Source organism: Schistocerca gregaria, chromosome 3 (genome assembly GCF_023897955.1).
Source record: "Schistocerca gregaria isolate iqSchGreg1 chromosome 3, iqSchGreg1.2, whole genome shotgun sequence".
Lineage (NCBI taxonomy): Eukaryota > Metazoa > Arthropoda > Insecta > Orthoptera > Acrididae > Schistocerca > Schistocerca gregaria.
The window spans coordinates 416401767-416425904 of record NC_064922.1 but is presented as its reverse complement, the minus strand read 5'-3'; the positions used below and the strand labels follow the sequence as shown (position 1 = coordinate 416425904).

The following is a 24138-nucleotide window of genomic DNA, read 5'->3' as shown; positions in this document are numbered from 1 at the left end:
ACATCGTTATCAAGAGAAAGAAAACTGACACTCTACAGATCGGAGCATGAAATGTCAGATCCCTTAATCAGGCAGGTAGGTTGGAAAACTTAAAATGGGAAATGGATAGGTTATAATGAGATATAGTGGGAATTAGTGAAGTTCGGTGGCAGGAGGAACAAGACTTCTGGTCAGGTGAATACAGGGTTATAAATACAAAATCAAATAGGGGTAATGCAGGAATAGGTTTAATAATGAATAAAAAATAGGAGTATGGGTAAGCTACTACGAACAGCATAGTGAATGCATTATTGTAGCCAAAATAGACATGAAGCCCAGGCCTACCACAGTAGTACAATTTTATATGCCAACTAGCCCTGCAAATGATGAAGAGATTGATGAAATATATGATGAGATAAAAGAAAGTATTCAGATAGTGAAGGGAGATGAAAATTTAATAGTCATGGAGAAATTGAATTCAATAGTAGGAAAAGAAAGAGAAAGAAAAGTAGTAGATGAGTATGGGATGGTGGTAAGAAATGAAAGAGGAAGCTGCCTGGTAGAATTTTACACAGAGCACAGCTTAATCATAGCTAAAACTTGGTTCAAAAATCATGAGAGAAAATTGTATACATGGAAAAGGCCTGGAGACACAAGAAGGTTTCAGATAGATTATATAATGGTGAGACAGAGATTTAGGAACCAGGTTTTAAATTGTAAGACATTTCCAGAGCCAGATGTTGAATCTGACCACAATCTATTGGTTATGAACTGTAGAAACTGTAAGAAGGTAGTAATTTCAGGAGAAGGAACCTGGATAAACTGAAAGAACCAGAGGTTGTAGAGAGTTTCAGAGAGAGCACCAGATAACAATTGACGAGAACAGGGGAAGAAATATAGTAGCAGAAGGGGTAGCTTTGAGAGACGAAATAGTGAAGCCAGCAGAGGATCAAGTAGGTAAATAGATGAGAGCTAGTAGAAATCCTTGGGTACCGGTAACAGAAGAAATATTGAATTTAATTGATGAAAGGAGAAAATATAAAAATTCAGTAAAAGAAGCAGGCAAAAAGGAATACAAATGTCTCAAAAATGAGATCGACAGTAAGTGCAAAATGACTAAGCAGGGATGGCTAGAGGACAAATGTAAGGAGGTAGAGGCATATATCACTAGGGCTAAGATAGATACTGCCTACAGGAACATTAAAGAGACCTTTGGAGATAAGAGAGCCACTTGTACGAATACCAAGAGATGAGATGGAAAAACAATTCTAAGCAAAGAAAGGAAAGCAGAAAGGTGGAAGGAGTATATAGAGCATCTATATAAAGGTGCTGTATTTGAGGACAATATTATGGAAATGGAAGAGGATGTAGATGATGATGAAATGGGAGATATGATACTGTGTGAAGAGTTTGATGGAGCACTCTAAGACCCAAATCGAAACAAGGCCCCGGGAGTAGACAACATTCCATTAGAACTACTGATAGCCTTGGGAGAGCCAGTCCTGACAAAACTCTATGATCTAGTGAGCAAGATGTATGAGATAGGAGAAATACCATCAGACTTCAAGAATAATATAATAATTCTAATCCCAAAGAAAGTAGGTATTGACAGGTGTGAAAATTATCGAACAATTAGTTTAATAAGCCACAGCTGCAAAATACTAACACGAATTCTTTACAGGCGAATGGAAAAACTAGTAGAAGCCGACCGCGGGGAAGATCAGTCTGTATTCCATAGAAATGTTGGAACACGTGAGGCAATACTGCCCCTACGACTTATCTTAGAAGATAGATTAAGGAAAGCAAACTTACATTTCTAGCATTTGTAGACTTAAAGAAAGCTTTTGACAATGCTGACTGGAATACTCTCTTTCAAATTCTGAAGGTGGCAGGGATAAAGTACAGGGAGCAAAAAGCTATTTACAATTTGTACAGATGGCAGTTATAAGAGTTGAGGGGCATGAAAGGCAAGTAGTGGTTGGGAAGGGAGTGAGACAGGGGTGTAGTAGATCCCCAATGTAATTTAATTTGTATATTCAGCAAGCAGTAAAGGAAACAAAAGAAAAATTTGGAGTAGGAATTAAAATCCATGGAGAAGAAATGAAAACTTTGTGGCACACCGACGACATTGTAATTCTGTAAGAGACAGCAAAGGACCTGGAAGAGCAGCTGAACAAAATGGACAGTGTCTTTACAGGAGGATATAAGATGAACATCAACACGAGCAAAACAAGGATAATGGAATGCAGTTGAATTAAATCAGGTGATGCTGAGGGAACTAGATTAGGAAATCAGCAGTAATTAAGTTTTGCTATTTGGGGAGCAAAATAACTGATGATGGTCAAAGTAGAGAGGATATAAAAAGCAGACTAGCTATGGCAAGGAAAGCATTTCTGAAGAAGAGAAATTTGTTAACATCGAGTATAGATTTAAATGCCAGGAAATATTTCCTAAAAGTATTTGTATGGAGTAGGCCATGTATCGATGTGAAACATGAATGATAAATAGTTTAGACAAGAAGAGAATAGAATCTTTTGTAATGTGGTGCTACAGAAGAATGCTGAAGATTAGATGGGTAGATCACATAACTAATGAGAAGATACTGAATAGAATTAGGGAGAAGAGAAATATGTGGCACAATTTGATTAGAAGAAGGGATCGGTTGGTAGGACATGTTCTGAGGCATCAAGGGATCACCAATTTAGTATTGGAGGGCAACATGGAGGGTAAAAATCTTAGAAGGAGACCAAGAGATGAATACAGCAGACTCAGAAGGATGTAGGTTGCAGTAGGTACTGGGAGATGTAGAAGCTTGCGCAGGATAGAGTAGCATTGAGAGCTGTATCAAACCAGTTTCTGGACTGAAGACAACAACAACAACAACATTAAAAATATGAAAAAAATGTAGTATAAAATCAGAACAGACTGAAAGCAAATGTCTTGGTGAACAGAGACAACCACTCAAACTGTACTAATTTTATTGTTATTATTATTATTGTTATTATTATTATTATTATTACTATTATTTTCAAAAAAGCAAATTGTTTCCTCCACTCTACAAATTCTAAATTATAGGGCAGGTCCACATGGCAGAATCTATTGAAACTGCCCTATTTTAAATCAGATTAGGGAATGTCTAATTTAATCTCAGTTATAGGAATACTGTACATCATACCAATAATGTTGGTTTCATCAGTCTGCATTATTACACACTGCTTCAGAAAGCTAATTTTGACACTGACAAATTATGGTATGGTATGTAGGGAGATTGCACTGTGAACCACATCATGAAGATTGCACATTCCCTTAGCTGCAGAACCAGCTGATTTACTGCTACAGATTTCCACATGCCCCAGTATTCAGGAAATTTAAAATGCCCCTCTCTATAATTATGGACAGAAAACTGTCATGGATGTTATGAAATGCTTCATCTGCCCAGAAAATACTATTTATTTGTCAGTGGCCACATACTAGGATAGGCTTCATCATTAAAGAAGATTTCTTTCAGTATATTCTAACAAAAAATATGATTACCTTCACACAAATAGTGTTAAAAACTAATGTCAATAGTGCTGATATCGTGGAATTACACAATCTTGTAGAAAGGATGTTCCATTAATCAGCTGTAAACCTTTATCTTAAAGTTGCTAAAGGATGTGGATGAAATAGCATATGGGAGATTCCTAAAACATTTTAGGGTGATTATTTTGGGCAAGTTACCTGTCTTTCATAGTCTGTATTTCGAATGTCTAGATTTACTTTGCTTTTGGTGCTGCAGTGGTAGATATCCTCTCTGTTCTCAAACTGGTTGTTGTTGTTGTTGTTGTTGTCCTGTTACTGATGATGGTGATGATGATGGCAACTATAATGATGATATCATCACCTTCAGTCCAAAGACTGGTTTGATACAACTTCCATGTTAGTCTATCCTGTGCGAGCATGTTCATTTTTACATAACTATTGCAACCTACATCCATTTGAACCTACTTACTGTAGTCTAGCTTTAATCTCCTTCTAAAATTTTTGCCTCCCACATTTCTCTCAATAACTTATCCTATTTAGTCAAGTTGTGTGATCAATTTCTTTTGTCCCCACATTGATCCACTACATTTTCATTAATTATCCAGTCTATCCATCTAATCTTCAGATTTTTCTGTAGCATCACATTTATTCTGTAGCAATACCAACATATTTTTCATAATGCACATTACCAATGGGAGGATGGGTGGTGGGTGGGCGAGGGGTACTTTGTGACCACACAAAAAAAATTAAAAAATTTGTTAATTTTCACTGACTTGTTATCAACATACTTTTTAAAATCAATACTGATGAGTAAGTAGGGTATAGAAATGGAAACTATCTTTTAACACACACTTATCAATATCAATGCACTTTCAGTAACATGGACTACCAATGGGGTGCTATTTTACTAATGGGATGGTACTTTATGCTGACAACTTTCCTTTTAGAGAGAGATTGATGAATCAGTAAGGTCCTGAACCTGAAAATATTTAATACAACTTTCACTGTGGACAGTGACATCAGCTACTAAGACTTCAATTTTTTAACTGAAAAATTTTAAAAAATTTTAAAAGCTGGTCGAAGAATTCATCAAAAGAATAAATATTTATTTCAAAATTTTAAGATATGAAGTAGATGACTAGATGACAATATTTTAAAAAGGCGGGCATAAAATACCCTCCCCTTGGTATCGCGAGGATTAAAAAGCTTCTATTTTCTTCTTGTCTGAACTCTTTGTCATCCACATTTCACTTCGAAACAGTGGTACACTCTTTTCAGAAATGCTTTTTATGGTACTGGGAGCCTGCATTTTGTATTATTGCTACTTCAGACATAGTCATTTATTTTGCTGCCAAATAACAAAACTAATTTATTTGCAGTGTCTCATTTCCTAATCTAATTTCCTCAGCATTGTTGAATTTAATTTAACTAACTTCCATTACTCTAGATTTACTTTTGCTGTTAGCCATTTTATAACCCATTTCCAAGACACCTTTTTTCCATTTAAGTGATCTTTCAAGTCCTTTGATTAAATCATCAGCAAACCTAAAAATAGGCACAGACCTGTACCACTCTGTCATTGCCACCCTTCCATGACGTTCAACTCTTATTAAATGTAGTCTGGTTACTGTACAAGTTGCAGATAATCTTTCACTGACTATATTTTATACTTGCATGTTCATAATTTCAGAGTGTATTCCATCCAACATTGTCAAAAGCATTCCCTTAATCTGCCAATGCCTTAAATGTATGTTTGCCTTTTTTTATCCAACCTCCTAAAATAAGTTATAAAGTCAGTATTGCTTTGAGCTATTCCAACATTTCTCCAAAGCTTAAACTGACATCCCTGTGGTCAACTTCCACTAGTCTTTGCTTTTTTCTGCTTAGATTAGATATATCTTTTTTTTTTCTTTCATAGATCCATAGTGAGGAGATCCTAACCGAAAGAAGACACACGTTAATGTCCCATCCATAAATTATAAGTGGAATCATCCTCATGGATGTAGATAAGTAAAAAAAAAATGAAACATATTTTCATTTAAGAAGTAATGACAATTGTAACACAGACATTTAAATAGGTATACACTGAGCTGCCTAAGAAAACTCTCAGGTTAGTTTACCCATCCATCATGAAACAGAAAGCAGTTTGCAACACTTATCTGCATTTCAGAATGAATTTTCACTCTACAGCATAGAAAGAAGTAATAATACTTGTAAGACAGACATTTAAATATGTATACACTGAGCTGCCTAATATAACTCTTCGGTTACTTTACCCATGCATCAAAAAACAGAAAGCAGTTTCAAAACTTATTTCTATTTCAGAATGAATTTTCACTCTGCAGCAGAGAGCGCACTTATTTGAAACTTCCCGGTAGATTAAAACTGTGTGCTCGACCAGAACTCAAACCTCATAATTTTGCCTTTTTGCAACCAAGTATTCTGCTGACTGAGCAACCCAACTACAACTCACAATCCATCAGCACAGCTTTACTTCTGTAGTACTACTTCTTCTACCTTCCATTCTTCACAGAAGTTCTCCCAAATACTTTGCAAGACTAACACTTCTGCAAGAAAGGACACTGCAGGGAACTTCTGAGGACTATGGAAGGCAAGAGAAGTGGTACTTGCAGAAATGATGTTTTGAGGGTAATTTGTGAGTCACATTTGGATCACTCAGCCAGTGAAGCATCCCAGTGTGGCATACAGTTTTAATCTGCTAGGATGTTTCACTTATTTAAATGGAATACATTACTGCACTGAAGATATGCAGAATTCAGATTTCGTGTAATACTCACAGTTTTTATTAATAATAATAATAACAATAATAATAATAATAACTGAAAGACCTAAGTAGAAACAAGGCCCCAGGAGTAGACAACATTCCATCACAACTACTGATAGCCTTGGGAAAGCCAGCCAAGACAAAACTCTTCCACCTGGTGGACAAGATGTATGAGACATACGAAATACCCTCGGACTTCAAGAAGAATATAATTCCAATCCCAAAGAAATCAGGTGCTGACAGGTGTGAAAATTAGCAAACTATCATTTTAATAAGTCACAGTTACAAAATACTAACATGAATTCTTTACAGATGAATGGAAGAACTGGTAGGAGCCAACCTTAAGGAAGATCAGTTTGGATTCCCATAGAAATGTAGAAACATATAAGGCAATACTGACCCTATGACTTATCCTGGAAGCTAGGCTAAGGAAAGGCAAATTTACATTTATAGCATTTGAAGACTTAGATAAATTTTTTGACGATGTTGACTGGAATACCCTCTTTCAAATTCTGAAGGAAGCAAGGGTTAAATACAGGGAGCAAATACTATATACAGCTTGTACAGATGGCAGTTATAAGAGTCAAGGGGCATCAAAGGGATGCAGTGGTTAGAAAGGGAGTGAGACATAGTTGTAGCCTATCCCTGACATTATTCAATCTGTACATTGAACAAGTAGTAAAGGAAATGAAAAAAATGAATTAGGAATTAAAATCCAGGGAGAAGAAATAAAAGCCTTGAGGTTTGCTGATGACATATCAATTCGGTCAGAGACAGCAAAGGACTTGGAAGAGCAGCTGAATGTAATGGACAGTGTCTTGACAGGTGGATATAAGATGAACATCAATAAAAGTAAAATAAGGATAATGGAATTTCGTCGAATTAAATCAGGTGATGCTGAGGGAATTAGACTAGGAAATGAGAAACTTAAAGTAGTAGATGAGTTGTAGTTGTTCTACTTGGGCGGCAAAATAAATGAGAATGGTTGAAGTAGAGAAGATAAAACATGTAGAGTGGCGACGATGGCAAGTAAACGTTTCTGAAGAAGAGAAATTTGTTAACATCGAATATAGATTTAAGTGTCATGAAGTCTTTTCTGAAAGTATTTGTATGTAGTGTAGCAATGTTTGGATTTAAAACATGGATGATTAACAGCTTTTGAAGCTTTTGAAATGTTGGGCTACAGAAGAATGCTGAATATCAGATGAGTAGATCCTGTAACTAATGATGAGGTACTGAATAGAATTAGTGAGAAGAGGAATGTGTTGCATAACTTAACTAGAAGAAGGGTTTGGTTGGTAGGATACATTCTCAGGCATCAAGGGATCACCAATTTAGTACTGGAGGGAAGTGTGGAGGGTAAAAATCATAGAGGGAGACCAAGAGATGAATACGTAAAGCAGATTCAGAAGGATGTAGGTTGCAGTAGGTATTCAGAGATGAAGAGGCTTGCACTGGATAGAGTAGCATGGGGAGCTGCATCAAACCAATCTCTGCACTGAAGACAACAGCAATAACAATAATAAACATCAGCTGATTCTACTAAGAAATTCATTAGTGGAGTAGGAAAAGTTGGTGTTCAATAAGTTCTTTAGGCTGCTCTGAAACTGAACTTTATAAGTAGTTCAACTTTTTATGTCTGCTAGTAAGTTATTGAAAATGTGTGTTCTTGAATAATGGACAAGTTTCCGGATCAAAGTAAGTCTCCTAAAATCTTTAAGCAGCTTATTCTCATTTCTATTATTGATTCCATGAGCTTGTCTGTTAGCTTGAAAATGAGATATATTAAGTATGACAAATTCCATTACATAATAAATACACTGGAAAGCATTAGCAAATATCTCAAGTTCCTTGAACCGACCTCTGTACAACATTCTTGAATTCATGCCACAAATGATTCCTGTTACATGAAATTATCAAATCACAATGTGTTTGGTAACACATAATGTATAGGAAAGTATTTATTGTAATATGTGACCTTCACTTTAGTAATGAAGTACAATATTGTAAGTTATGTTAAGTATCTTCTGAGATTAAACAACAAACTTTCAATGTAACTTGGCTTACACCTGAAGTTCAAGTCATTGCGGAAAAAAAGGAAAAGAAAAAAAAACATTTTACAAATTATTATGGTATGTACTTGCAATTTCTTTTTCTCCTCATTTGACTATTTTTCTGTCTAATCAATGTGAGCACATGAAACTTTTTTTTTGTCAGCTCCCAGAATCTTTGACTATTGATGAGCAGCTCCACATGTCACTTGTGGTATGGCTTGTAAAATATTTTTTGGAGGTGTAGGTTGTTGACTCTCTTCTCCATATGAGAACATATCATTTCTTGTCCTAATCCGTCACTGAAAATTTTTCTTTTATTGGTTCTGCCTTTCTGGTAGTTGTGATGTTGCTGTGAAAATAAACAGAGTCTTCATTATGTTTGTACATGTGTCCAATGGGTATCTTTTTGACTCTCACTTTCATTTGTATGTATGTGCCTTCTTGTCAAGATAATAAACTCCTTATTCAGTTTTATTATTGAATAAAACCATCTCCAGCTTCTTTTTATGTCTTTCATCTACTGTGATACTGTAGTACAGAGAACTGAACAGGACAACACTTTTTTGTGCATATAACTTACAAATGTTATACTGTCTTCAAAAGCAAATGATGATGATAAAACTTATCTGGACTTGAAAACATTCATTTTTGATAGAATTCCCCGCTCCCCCCCCCCCCCCCCCCTCAAATTTTCACCTGCTGTAACCATTTCACATAATATTTCTTCAAATAAAAGAACTCTTGTGAAAGCATTATCCATTAACATATTTATAGAGGTTCTCTTAATGCCTTTGTTAGTGTCTTCACTGTAGCAGAAGCAACATCATTTTCCTTTGTTTGATCAATGGACAAAAGATGTATTCACGTAGGCAGACACAATATTCTGCCATTTTTTTTCTTGATAGTACTACTGTGTCTACCTTCTGCAGTAGTCAAATTCATAACTTCTTCTAAGAATTTTTTTTAGATGAAGCAGTCCCATGAATTCTTAGCGTAATAGTCACACAACCTGTGCAAGATCATGTGGAATTTTCATGATATTCTATACTCAAATTCTGCTGCAGTGTGGCACAGTACTCCACTAGGTTCCACCACAGTGAATAAATAAAACAGCAGTTCTGTAGTCCGTCTCCATTTGGAAAGCCAGAAGACATGGATTCATCACCACGGGGACCATTAACGTCTGAATCACTGTCACCTTTAAGATCAGAAAGAGCTCCACCTTCAAGTTGTTCAGGAAAGAGTGATTCAAAACTCTGATCACTTGGGCTGACTTGACAAGGTGTTCTTTTGGTTATAACACATAACATAGGACCCATGCTGCAAGTAAGGGATAAAAATACTTGAACATATCTTAACCTAAACCAAATTTACTCAATTGTAGCTTTTGTAGTATTTCTGGCTTTTCAACACTGAGCTCAGGAGTGCAAAACTGTTAATTGTTGTCAGTATTCTTGCAAATATAATGTGCAGCTCAGATCAAAGATTAATAAATCATTCCAAAGGTGGCACGTATGCTAAGGAGACTAAAAGACCTCTCCCATGTATTAGACATGTAGGATTACAAAATCAATAAAGAAAAACAGTAGTTTTCACTTGCATCAAATAATGCTTTTCCTTAGTAAGCTTCCAAATGCAGGTTTTGTATCCTGATCAGTATTAGCACTTAACAGAAGGAATTGCATTTCAGGTAGAATCAACTAACTTTTGGTTCTGTAACATAATTTTGTTCATTAGGCCTTTCCATAAATGTACTATCAATGACCATTTTTGAGCAATTAGCTACCCTAATCTGCAAACAATTCATATTAGTTTTTACAACCATGACTATAAATTGATAGCTCATATTATTTATACCTGTCACACTCTACCTTCTTTGGAATACAGTTCATTAGATTTGTCTTAAAGATGGAGTCTGTGCATACCTTGTGGGAAATTAGTAATAATGTTATCTAAATAATCAGTATTTGAGAAGGGGAGGAGTCATGCAATACAAATTTAACAGCCTTAAAACATTATCAGTGGAATATTTCTTCAATTGTTCAATATGCAGAAGTTAAGCCATTGTTTAAGGAAGGAGATAAAGAAATACTATCAAAATTCCAACCCATTTCAATTTTCCAACATCCTTGAAAATTTTAGAAAAACTGTACACTCAGTTTCTTAACCATCTGACAGCAAATAATATATTGTCATAATCACAGTTTGGATTTCTAAAACTACAGAAAGAATATACTTAATTTATTAGGCAATAAATTACAGGCTACTGGTATATTACATGATTTGTCAAAGGCATTTAACTATGTAAATCACTATATCCTTTCAAGTAAATCAGAATATTAAAGTGTAACAGGAAATGCTACGAAATGGTTCAAATCCCATATTTATAACAAAAAATGAAGATTGTCACTATGCAAGGGACAGGTATTAAGCTATCAGGCATCATCTAAATGGGAAGTAATTTCATATGGTGAGAGAGAAAGAGAGAGAGAGAGAGAGAGAGAGAGAGAGAGAGAGAAGTTTAGAGCTTTTAAGAGTTTTATAACCAGTATATGCCTAAAATTTGACGACAAACAGATATATGTTAGTGTTAAATTCTTGGGACTAAAGGCTGATAACAATTCAACTGGAAGGAGTATATTGCAAAACTGTGTAACAAATTCAACTGGAAGAAGCAAACCACAGAACTGTTTAAGTGCCTAAACAATCTATATTTGCAGTGCGAATGTTGTCAGACATATTCCACAATGTTATATGGGATTATTTCTTGGTAAGCCCATCAAGACAAGCTCAAGTTTTCCTGGTCCAAAAACATGTAATTATAACTGCTTGTGGTGTACTCTCTAGGATCTGTCAGATGCCTGTTTAGTGAGAACTATGGATACTGTCTACTGCTTCCCAATAAAGTTACTTCTTAATTACATCTATCATTAAATATATATCAGTTTTTCAAAATAACAGTTCAGTTCATGGAATCAATAACACAAATATGAATAATCTTCACAAAGATGTAACTTCAGTTCAGAAAGGTGTCCACTATTCAGAAACACTCACTGTCAACAACTCGGTAGCAGCCACAAAAAGTGTACTACTAATAAATTTCCATTTAAAAGGAGGCTGAAGAATATATTGGTGACTAAGTACTTTTATTGTACTGAGGAACTTCCTAATAAAACCCACAGATGTGTATATGTAACTAATAATATCAAATAATATGAGTATTTGTACAATCTGACTTCTGTACAAATTCAGTACAGTAATGTGATCATTGTAAATAAGTGCTATAAAATGTTTTTTTTTTTTATTATATGATGCATGGTTACAATAGCCTAACACTTATCAAGTGCAGTTCAGTTTAATGAACATATACATGTTTTGTGACAAATTATTTACCTTTTAATTAAAAATACATTAAAGTTGCTGTTTACATTCATATTATTCCACATCCACAAGGACCATTTCACTTGGGATCTGTGGAAGGTACATTAGTACATTTGCTTTCTTTGTAAATATTTATTGTTTCTTCTAGTCTTTCTGACACGTTCTGCATCCTGAATGATCTCCCCACTATGGAGCTATAGGAACAAAAAATCAAATATAATCTAATTTCTAATCTAATAAATGCCCTTGAGATGTATTGGCCTGTGTTTGTTATATCTATATTAAAAACAATATGGATTATGACACCTGTGTTAGATTTATAAGATTCCTCATCATGAACAAAACTTTTTTTTTAAAATATATTAGCTTCTATAAGCTTACAATTACAACATTCACTACAACCAATCTTATATAGCTGAATTCTATATTAAGCTCAGTCTAATATAAACGTATACCTACCTTTGAAACTGTAACTGAATCTTTAACAAATACCCTAGTGTATTCATTTTTTCTTTATATTTCTGTACATAATGTCTCCAATATCCTAGTGCCCAATTAAAGCACACACACACACACTGAGAGAGAGGGTGAACAATTACAATACATCAAAAATGTTTTAATTTTGACAGTTTATTGTTGATGCATATAAAATTAGCTTCCAACAATGTAACTCATGTTTTCAATAATTCTTTTTCTTTCTTTTGTCAGTCTTACACCTTTGAATGATGGAAGTTTCTGAACTACAGATTTTCTGTACAAAAAGGAGCTGCTTCCTAACTGTACTCATACCTCAAATCCATTAGTAGTATTATTCAAATACATCACATTTTTAATTATGTTGCTCACTTGCTCACAAAGATTTTTTTTTTCTTTTTAATTTCAGTGCATGCCATTTCTTGTGTGCAAATTTTGATGTAGCTTACCTGTACCCATTAAAACTCATTTTTAGAACACAGTAGCTTGATATTAATAATGGTTTTCTGTGTTTTTTTATTATCACACAAAACTGTGACTAAATTAACATATGAGGGACTGTAGAAACTATTATGTTTATGCCATTATTACATATGAAGGATAGTCATAAAAATTTTTATTATTGCCTGTAAACAATCATGCTGTGACTATGAAACCTGGTTATGGTTTAGTCCTCCACTACATGTTCACCCTTCAATGCAGTCAGTTTTTCCCACTAATGGATGACCTAGCAAAGAACTTGATTGCAGAAGTCTGCATTTGGCTGTTCAGTAAAATTTGGTGACTCAGAGAAGCAGCTTTTGTGACTGTTCTTGTGCAGAATAAGCTGTGGCACTGTTGTGGAACAAAAGCATGCCCTTGAACAACTTCCTGCGACATTTCTTCTGAACAGCCTCCTGTAGCCCCTTCAGGTGAGTACGGTGGTATACTTTTGTGGAGATTTGCCCTTATGAGCATACTCTATAAGCACCTCACCATGGCTTTCCCAAAAAATGCTCAACTTCACCCTGTGACGCTATGAGATATTCTTTACAACCTTTCCCTATAGTGGTCGGGTCTTCGATGGCCATGGTGTATCTATGCATTTACATTGCTTACTTTGCTCTTTTGTCTCAGGGTCACAGTGATACACCCATGGTGATCAGATGGCTAAAGAAGTCATCTGAACTGGCCTGACACAGCCACAAGATTTACATTTCCACTGGTGGTCTGATTGAGAGGGCTATTGAATTAGTATGAGCAGCTGCAGAGCCCAGCAAGAAGCAACTAGTTTGATGATGAAAATGACATGTAAGATGTCGAAAACTGATCATTGACTGACATTCTCTTTTCCACTACTGCCCTGATTTTGATACGCTGATCTTCAAGCAGAAGAGCCTTCAATGCTCTTGTAATTCCCATTTTTTCGCAGAGAGATGGTCTGTTATTTTGTTCGTTATCATTCAGACTTGTTTCTCCACACCAAAAGTGTCACCAGCATGTAATCACTGTGGTATAAGACTGTTTACTGTTGCTTTACTCTTGCACAAACTCGGCACTGATCACTGCAGTATCATTCCCCCTAAAATGTAGAAAACAAATTATTGCACGATACTCCACATTATCAATGGGCTCCACCATTCCGCTGTAGCTCCTCTACTGATATGCTACAGTACTGTAGCTCAGGGATATCACTGCACTGTAAGACTGTTTGCATATTCTTGTAAATAAACAAAAAATTATTACATAACCTTTTTTTCCTCAAGGTAATGATTAAAACTTTATAACTGCCCATTGTATATTTCCACTATATCTGCATTGCTGTTTCATACTACAAATTTAATGGAATAATTATCTCTTTTTCTGGGAACAACACTCCTTGGCTGATCAGGTAATAATGTTTTATCATGAATTATGAAAAGATGTTGGTTGTTGGCAATGGCTAAATACCCCAATGATTGTCATATTTCGTCATTGAAAATATGTAATTGTCTGCCTACTTCTCCTGTTCTTCAATGGCTTTGATGATTCATCAGACCTGAAGCTGAGTTATTAGTTCTGTTTTAAATAGTTTCATCTTTCATTTTAAGAAAAAATTAAAAAGTCTGTGCTTTTATCATCATCTTAGAACAGTTACGTAAATAACAATATGTTCCAAATGTATACTCACTCTGTGATAAGCTACATTTGTAAGTCCTCTATCTAGATCTGGAAGGCCTTTTAGAATGTCACCTAGTAGAGGAGTAACTCTGCAGTTAGGGTTGATCAACTCCTGCACGGCATCCTGCCGCCTCAGGAGTTCTGAAATATCACGCGAAGGTTGTGACATCCATTGTTCCAGTAATCTGTAATTTCCATAAAAATTAAAGGTTAAGGAGAATTTCAGTGTTCAACAAAATCAGCTTCATCTATTTCTGTTAATATAATACAAAACAGTTCTCCTTTTTTGTCTCAATAACAACCAATAACTACCTTTTTCTTCTTTACATGAAAATAAGGAGACTTTCAAAATAATCAGTGGAATTTCAGTACTGTATACCATATAGAAAGATGTTACAAAATGGAAATTTCTGGATGAAAAAATAAGCACAAAATTGAGGACATGCAATCTTTTCTCTGTGGAAGAATACAATGTGCCAAATAGCTGCACATAACAGGTCAGAAAATCACAGTACCTTTTGAGGTTTGTAATATAGATTTAAAACTGTCATTTGAACATTTCACTGCTTGCTAGTCACTATCAGCTAATAGACAAATATTATGTTTAGGAGGATGTTCAGGTTCACCTCTACTTTGGCTGCCTGACTTTAACTTGATGTGTTTATAGTGACTGTAGGAATACACACCAGACGGCATGCTAAATGGAGAGGACGCAAATGGCATAATTCGGAACTTCGACCCTTGTTATAAAAAGGAGTTGATTACGGGCTACAATTTGGTAAAACTAGGTAACAGTTTGTTGGCAGGGAGCATAAATTACCAATTCACAAAAACAAAGAATATACAGCACACACAGAAAATATAAAAAAGGATTAAAGAAATCAGCACCCCTGGCAGCTGGGCATGGAACTGCTGAGAAAGCTGTGATTAACTTGCTAAGAACACTGCACTGTACTGTAAACTACACTACATTGAAATTCGCATTAGCTTGTGGTGGCTGACGTGTAGACTGCTACATCATCCCCCCCAGGCAGAAGTAGAGTGTCGCCATCAAAGAATCCCACCGAGAAGTACACCTGGACGCCAGAATGAGTCATCCACATTGGAGGAGCAACTGCATTGGGAGGCAGATGCTGCAATGGTGGCACTTGCAACATAGCATCTCCATCCGAGGTGGGCAGATGCCTCCATTAAGCCACTGTCATTGGTGTGGAAGATATATTCTAGTCAGACAATTATAGCCTTGCTGTTCAATATAATTTCAATTGTTTGTGTAAGTCTTTAGAAATTTTATATGGGCCAGAATATGGGGCTTGTAGTGGCAGTTAATGCCTTCCACACAGAGAATAACATGTGTACAATGCTCGAGATAGTGGTAAATGAAGGAGGGCACTGTGTCATGCCACAAAGCTTCTGGAGGATGGATCCTGGAATCATACTCTCTCATGTGATGCAAAAAATGATGTAAATGTCAAGGGCTTGTGATCCACATAATTTGTAAAGACTTGCAGTTCAACTTGTGGACAAAAATAGCTAACCGCCTGGTACATGGCCGGAAGCTCATGGCCACATGTACTCCATTTAATTTGTGAAGGTGATGTTTGTGCGAGTAACACATCAGTGGCTGCCAGTTATTATCCACCCACTGTTGAAGTGCCACACCAATGGTTGGCCTTGCTAGCTGGAGTATTGCTTCTGCCTCCTCAGACAGAGGAAACAAGCCCACAGCTGAGATCTTATGACCAAGAAACATCACTTCTGGCTGCCCAAAAACACACTTGGCTATTTTCAGTGTGGCTATGTATTGTTCTAGTCATCTGAATACCTAATGCACATGCTGAATATATTGTTCCACCTCGGCAGAGAACGTCAGGACATTGTCGAGGTATGGAAAGCATAACAGTATTCCTTGAAGAATGAAATCTATAAATATCTGTCACGTTTGAGCTGCACTGCATACGCCACATGTCATAAACATTTTCTCATATAAACCATATTATGGCAGTACAGTATAGTCTTGATAGTTCGAGACCGGAACCACCTCGAACTATTGAAAACTCGGAATATCGAAATTTAAATGGGAAAAAGAAATATTATGATATTGTAAGTAATATAGATCAAAATATGAACTTTATTAAAATAAAAGTATTTACATTAAAAACAAAGATTCCAAGACTTACCAAGCGGGAAAGCGCCGGCAGACAGGCACATGAACAAAACACACAAACACACACACAGAATTACTAGCTTTCGCAACCAATGGTTGCTTCTTCAGGAAGGAGAGGGAAAGACGAAAGGATGTGGGTTTTAAGGGAGAGGGTAAGGAGTCATTCCAATCCCGGGAGCGGAAAGACTTCCCTTAGGGGAAATATCCATCTGCACATACACAGACACAAGCAGACATGTCTGCTTGTGTCTGTGTATGTGCAGATGGATATGTGTGTGTATGTGTGTGCGAGTGTACACCTGTCCTTTTTTTCCCCTAAGGGAAGTCTTTCCGCTCCCGGGATTGGAATGACTCCTTACCCTCTCCCTTAAAACCCACATCCTTTCATCTTTCCCTCTCCTTCCTGAAGAAGTAACCATTGGTTGCGAAAGCTAGTAATTCTGTGTGTGTGTTTGTGTGTTTTGTTAATGTGCCTGTCTGCCGGAACTTTCCCGCTTGGTAAGTCTTGGAATCTTTGTTTTTAATATATTTTTCCCATGTGGAAGTTTCTTTCTATTTTATTTACATCATCATTAATTTAAAAGTATTTACACATACATTTGCATTGGCTGAATAACAATAATTATTTATTTAGACAAGCAATAGTGACATGTCTTTTGTTTGGTGAAGCTGCAACGATTCCTCATGGCAATGTCATGCCACAGTCTCAGGAGCAGTAGGTCAGTTGGTGTCACCTCAGGCTGTTGTTCCATGTAGCTTATGGTGGCCTTGAGAGCAGCATAGCCATCGGTGTGACTCATCATCGGTGCAGCCTCTGCCTCGCCATCCTCGCCACTCTCACACTGTGACACAATGTTAACCACGTCAATTATAGAAGAGTCTGTCACTTCCAACTGTTCATCCGAATTTAACCACTCGCCTACTTCCACCTCTTCTGCCTCTTTCACACTCGGGCAATCTTCTGATTAAATTACACAATGGTTGATCGTCCTCATCTACTAAATCTTCAGTTTCTGTGTCTGGTATACTTTCCTGTGGAATTTTCCTCCATTACTTAGAAATTGTGTCTGACTTTATTTCGCTCCAAGATTTGCTAATCCAGTACACAACGTCCTTCAAAGTCATTTTCTTCAAAGCTCTACAATGCTTTTGTTGCCTTTGGAATGCAGGATTGACTGTAGCAATTGCCGTCAATACTTTTTTTCTTTTTTTAAGCATTCCAGAATGCCCTGATCCATGGGCTGAATGAGAATTGGTGGAAAAAATACAATTGCACTGCAATTCTTCTGCACTTGGATGTGAGGACACATTATCCATGAGCAAAATTGCTTTGCATGGCAGTCCCCTTTCTTTTAAAAAAAAAAAAAAAAAAAAAAAAAAAAAAAAAAAAAAAAAAAAAAAAAAAACTCTTGCAGTGAGGTACAAACGAGTTAAAAAACCAGTTCTTGAAGATTTCCTGATTCATCCAGTCATTATTCTGATATGTATAGACAACCGGAAGAGCTGAGATGGATACATTCTTGAATGCTCTTGGCTTGACAGACTTCCCAATCACAACTAGTTTTAATTTGTGGTTTCCAGTTGCATTTGAAGCTGCCATAACTGTGAGCCACTCTTTGCTTTTTATGTGCCCAGGAGCACTTTTTATCTTCACAAGAAGCAAGTGTTCTCACTGGTAACATTTTAAAAAATTAGCCCAGTTTCGTCACAGTTATATATTTGTTCAATAGACAAATCTTCGTCAGTTATAATTTTTTTAAACTCGATGATAAATTTTGAAATGGCCTGAGCATCACCAGAGAGTTTTTATCCACATACGTCTAGTTGACGCACTCCTTACCTCTTCTTCCACTTGTCGAGCCAGCCCACACTAGTGGCGAAATTGTCATCTCCTTCCTGCAGCTGGTTTCTGAAAAACAAAGCTTTTTCTGGCAAGATTGGGCCAGAAATTGGAGCACCCTTCTGTCTCTATTGGGTAAACCACATGAACAATGCCTCTCTTGTTTTTTCGAAGTCTGACTTCTTTATACTTCTTCAACTGAGAGATTCGTGTGAGCATTTCTGTGAAGAAAATTGTTCCAATTTAAGTAGGTTTCTTCGCCAATCACCAGCAGTAACTTCACCGACACCATATTCGAGAGCAAGTTTTTTTATTATTTCTCCTTTGTCAAGTCATCTTAATGCTTTTAATTTTAGATGCGAAGGCATAAGTTTCCTCTTTTTTGTTACAGCATTCATCTTTGTAAGGTGTACAACAGAACACACAGTCAACAAACAAAATGACAACAGAACACTGTACAGTACACATACTGGGAACTACAGCAGCGTACAAACTCCCCAGTTTTGATCAGTAGCAGCCAGCAGCAGTCGGGATATTTTGTGCCATACTGACGACAGATGTTCGTGCAACACGTCAGCGAGCTAATCGTCGGTGCTGATTGCATTGTTGTCTACTTGTCTACTTTGTCACTGAGCTGTACTCTCCCTATCTACCTTTTGCAATGATGTTTTTGTTATTTATCTATTTATCATGTCAGTAAAAAAAAAAAGATTGTTGCAAACCCTCCCCCCCCCCCCTTTTTTTTTTATTCTAGTGTAGTGGGTATGTCTTCCATGGCTATCAGTTTCTGAGTATATGCCTTCACTCAGTCCAGGACAGCGAATACAGTCACACCATGTAGAGCATAATTATAATCGCCTACAAGTGGTACAGGTTATCTCTCAGGAACCGTTCACAAGTTAAGTGCATAACAGTCAATTCCTGGGCAATAGGCTCCACTTTTATTTGGCAGCAAACATAATGCTGAGGACCACAGGCTTTTACACAGGCACATCATGTCTTCACATATCACAGAATCAAATTTGGCCTTCATTGCTGCTGAGCAGTCTGGAGTCAAATGTCTTGGCTGACATTCCACAGGGGGTCCACTGTTGCCTTTATGTGGAGCACTGTGTCATGGGGTATGCACTCAGGAGCACCAGAGAAGCTGGTCAAAGTTGGGGAGTTGCTCAACAACTCTACTTACTCACCCCCAGAAGCATGCAACAACTTGGTGCTGTGAACTGTTGAGCTCCAGTAGAAACTGGTGACCACTAAGCCAGTAACACCACGTGAGCATTCACAACGTCTGGAAGTAGTCGACAGTGCTGTGCCAGGAGGCCTGCTCCAACAATCACCTCAGTGACTACCGCAATTATGAAGTCCCACGTGTAGGGTGGCACAGTCCAAAGTTGGGCTCCATTCGCTGAGCACTGTACATCATGACTGAAGGGTTGTTGACAGCAGGCAGACAGAAGGCATTTGATGGTCAGCAACAATGCATGGATGTCGGAGTCAGGATGTTCATATCTGATCCAGATCTATTAAGAATTTCATGCCAGGATCTCTGTCGGTTAGAAATAGGCACTTGGAGTATGTCTAGCAGTTGGTTCTGCCTTCTACCAGCTACCACTTGCATTTGGGTGAGAGCATGTGATGAAAACTTTTTTGCACAATAACCAAACTGGCAGCAGTACCAGCACATCTGTGCATCACTTTGTGCATCTGTGGCATCAATATAAGTTCTACACTTTTAACATTTCCATTGCTGACAACAGTGCACTGACCTGGGAGCACAACAATTCAACACAGTTTGCTGTGAGTGAGTCATGGTCAGCCCTAGCTATTGTTGTTGCAGTGGTTGCACTGTTGCCCCATACTGTGACTCCACTGAGCTGTGCTGTACTCAATCCTCTTGTAAAGTGGCCACTTGTGATATCAATCCTGACTTGAACTCGATGTAGGAGTCGATTTCCGGTGGCGCAATAATTATGTCTTGCACCTCAGCAGCAAATCATTGGTTGAGCTGACTTACTATAAGTGTGAACTTAGTCGCATCATCTATTATTCTTGCACAGCCAAAGTTTACTGTACTTCTATTTGCACAAACCAAAGGATGGGATTACCTGCCCAGAAAGATGACAGATGGACTGCTATTCTCAACACTATTGGTTCTTTTTATGCGATTCAACTGAGATTATGCTGATCATGTTGGGGTCACTTGTCAGGTTTAGTTCTATTTTTGGCTAACTGACGTTTGCTTGATGTGTTTTGTAGCAACTAAGTGAATGACAATTGTACTGCCCCTCTGAAACTTTATTAGAAATGCATGTCTAATGTCATTCTTGTAAATGGATAGAGCAGAAATGTCATAATTCAGACTCTAATCCATGTTATTAAAAGGAGTTGCTTACAGACTAGAACATGGTAACACTAGGTAACAGCATGTTGGCAAAGAGCATAAATTACCAACAAATACATAGACTCCAGGGACATATAGAAAACATGTAAAAGCATAAAAAACCAACACCCCTGGCCACTGGGCATGGAATTCCTCAGAAAAGCTCAATTCACTTGCCAAGAACATTGCACTGTATAGTACAATACAATACACAACACTGAACTTCACATTAGTGCAAGATGACTGAAGTGTAGGTTGTTACACTACTATGTCTACGTCCTCTCAAAAAGATAAGTTACATAGCTAAAAGTTAGTTCAGTATAAATAACACAGCTGTTCCACAAAGAGATTAACAGTGTTTGAGCTTTGATAATTGAGGAGGTAGTAATAATAACCTGATCTAGTTGCAATTATTTGGTTGTGACTTGTGTTGTAGTGCCTCAAGAATTTCGGTGTAAATTCTAGAAACACTCGGCCTTCAACTGTCTCGAACACCCGATATTTTAGGTACGAGTGTGGAAGAGTGAGAATGTTTCTACGGATCCACCTGTTTCCATTTGCAGGTTGGAAGTCCGTTATTAGAAGGCAGTAAGAGGGGCAAGTCACTGGCAACGACAAGTGTTTGCCGCCAGAGCCACAGAAGATAAGATGAAAACATGAGGAATAATTATGTAGTATTCTTTTATGTGTTAGTGTCTGTGCTGATTGCAAAAACAACTAATGAACAATTGAATATAGATTTCTATGCTCATTCATGTATTGGACTCGCTTGAGACTAGAGACTTTTTTTTTTCACATCTTAGCTCTGCATGAGGCAGGAAGCATGTGATGTCCATAAATTATTGTATTATTTCTATGATATTGAACTTGCATTTTATCAAGTCTGATGTTTAAAGACACCAGTTGGCTTGTCAGAGTTTACTGACTTATAAGGAAAATAGTAAATGTTGCTTTGTGTTGAGAGATGAAAATATACCAAGAATGAAATGAAAGTGTTCCACAAACACACAAATTATTTCAAAAATAGATAAATAGCATAATAAATTCCTGTAATCCACTATAGTCTTTGGAGAAGAAGCTTTTGGGAGATCGATGTAGCTGATTACCCAGAGAAGAGAACTGGCTGCACACAATACGTTAAGTCAACCGCGTGAGACATGTGAGTACTGCACCTCAGTACCACACGGTTTCATGTCATCCAAAAAACATTAGAATGTGGCAACCTACGCAACAGGACCCAAAGAAAATGGGAAAAGACAGAAAAAGAAAGAAGATATCAGGCATTACCATAACAACCAAGCCTAACGAAATACAAGGACAGTTTCCAGTAATCATATTGAGTCCAATAAACCAATGGAAGAAGTTGGGAGTGCAACACAACAAAAGATGTGAGAAAGTAGTAGCAGAGAAAACTGGAGAGAAGACCTCAACTTTTTGACTAAGAAGATTGGGTGTGGAGAGTAAGCAGTCTTCACATGCATACATCGCACCGACGCCGACTCAGTAACCATCCACTGATGCCTACTGCACCACCTGCTGCTCACCGGTACTGACTTCGCGTCCGCTTGCCGATGACGACGCTGAAACCGACGTTCGATGCCACCTGCGCTGATTACACATTCGCTCACCAACGCAGCTAGAACTCTATGCCGGGTGAGCATAAACCAGTAATTATTTGGTAAAAGTTGAGGGGATAGTTGAATGATAAACTGTTATTATAGTTATTGTACTCAGTTGTGAATTTTCTTTTAGATGAGTACTAGGTCTAAGATCAATAAAATTAGGGATCAAGAACAGCAACAAACTTCAGGATCAGCTATGGCCATGACAGTGAATAGGGACACGCCAGACTGGGCTGAAGTGGCAAATTCAATCAAAGGACTAAGTCTAAAGTTAGACTCAGTAAAAGCTCAGTTAAATGCTAGATTAGATGACCAAAGTGCTATGCTGGATGACTAGAAGGCTGATTCAGCCACCCTAAGTGAAAAATTAGATGCTCAAAGTGAAACCTTGAACAGTCAAACAGAAAATATAGTTTTATTAAAGACTGAATTTCACTCTTTAAATAATAAGGTAGAATATCTGAAGTTAGATTTAAAGAGTGAACTCACTAGTTCTTTGAATACTCATGTTACTCAACTATTCACTAAATTTAACAAGAGACAGGAGGAGCAACTTCAAGATTGAAATAAAAAATTAGAATTTGACATTGAAGATAAATATAATAATGTAGAATCTGAATTTGGTGAAAAATTAAAATTTTGTGAAAATGTACGTAATGTTAAATTTAATTCCATAGGACAGGAAGTGAATACTTTGAAAGAGAGGACAGAACGACCTAAGGAAGTAATGTCGATTATTCTATATTGCAGGTGTTACTACACACATTGTTTGTTCACTAGTAGATAATATAGGACGAAGTTTTAAAGGAAAAATGGCCAACTTTGACATTAGAAATTTAAGTAGGTTGGCGAAACCATTTGAACTAACTGAAGATCGAGAAGTTACCGAGAGTATAATCTCCAGAAACATTTTCGTCAGTTGCTTTTTCCAAACCTAATGATATTAATAAGGTTATGGATGACTTGTGCGAAGAATTCAAACTTGTCCATGACAAAGTAGAAAATAGAATAATTTTACCTAATAATGTGTTTCATAGTAAAGTGGTGATTGTTTTGTCGTGGGGAGACTGTTACATAAAATTTAATGAGAAGTACTGGTTTGTACTTGCTCAAGTGAGGTTAATATCAGATCCATGGGATACAGGTTGATTCACATCTGTCTCCCAGGAAAAATTAACATTCTGTGTTAACGGGCAAAGTGATGACCATCAGATACCTAGTTGTTTTCGGTGTTTATTCTGTACTATTTTTTGTGCACTGAATGCCCTTCAAATCTTAAATTATTCTGTAATCTATTCTTGAATTCTTATACTATCCTATTATCCAGCTTTAAAGAGACATATAAGTTGATCAGTTTTCTCTTGCTTCTACATCCTTGCCTTTACTTGGCTGTAAAGCAATGGCTACTGCAAGCCATTGATATCAAGGCCATACTGCTTCCTGTAGTAATAGCAATATGTGATCGTATCACTATTTGTGGTGTCAGATGGGCTTCTGTTCCACGTTATGTCATCAACTCGATAAATTTTATTGTTATATCAATTCAGGACTGAAGCACTTATTACTGATTTCATAATATGCTCCTCAGAAGCTGTTGGATTCCAATTGGATATATCTGCAATTACATCCAGAACAGTCTGTGTTCTCAGTACTTGTTAGTGCCCGATAAGTATTCATGTCACCTTCACACTACACTCTAGTCAGCGGTGGTCTCGAATTTCAGCATCAATGTATAGTTAGGTCTTAATTTGGCCTAAACTATTCTTGAAGAGGAATCAAGTAATATTAGATTAAT

The 24138-nt window shown here is 36.9% G+C and overlaps 1 protein-coding gene across 3 annotated transcripts in view; it reads right to left on the bottom strand.

Annotated features, from left to right (window-relative positions):
* The window catches only part of LOC126354454 (DNA mismatch repair protein Msh3-like), a 307127-nt gene that overhangs the window by 143278 nt on the left and 139711 nt on the right, over positions 1-24138 (bottom strand). For all 3 annotated transcript variants that reach the window (XM_050004148.1, XM_050004149.1, XM_050004150.1), the window contains exon 10: positions 14345-14519. In XM_050004148.1, the coding sequence (XP_049860105.1) occupies positions 14345-14519 (175 nt within the window). The remainder of the gene's footprint in view (positions 1-14344; positions 14520-24138) is intronic.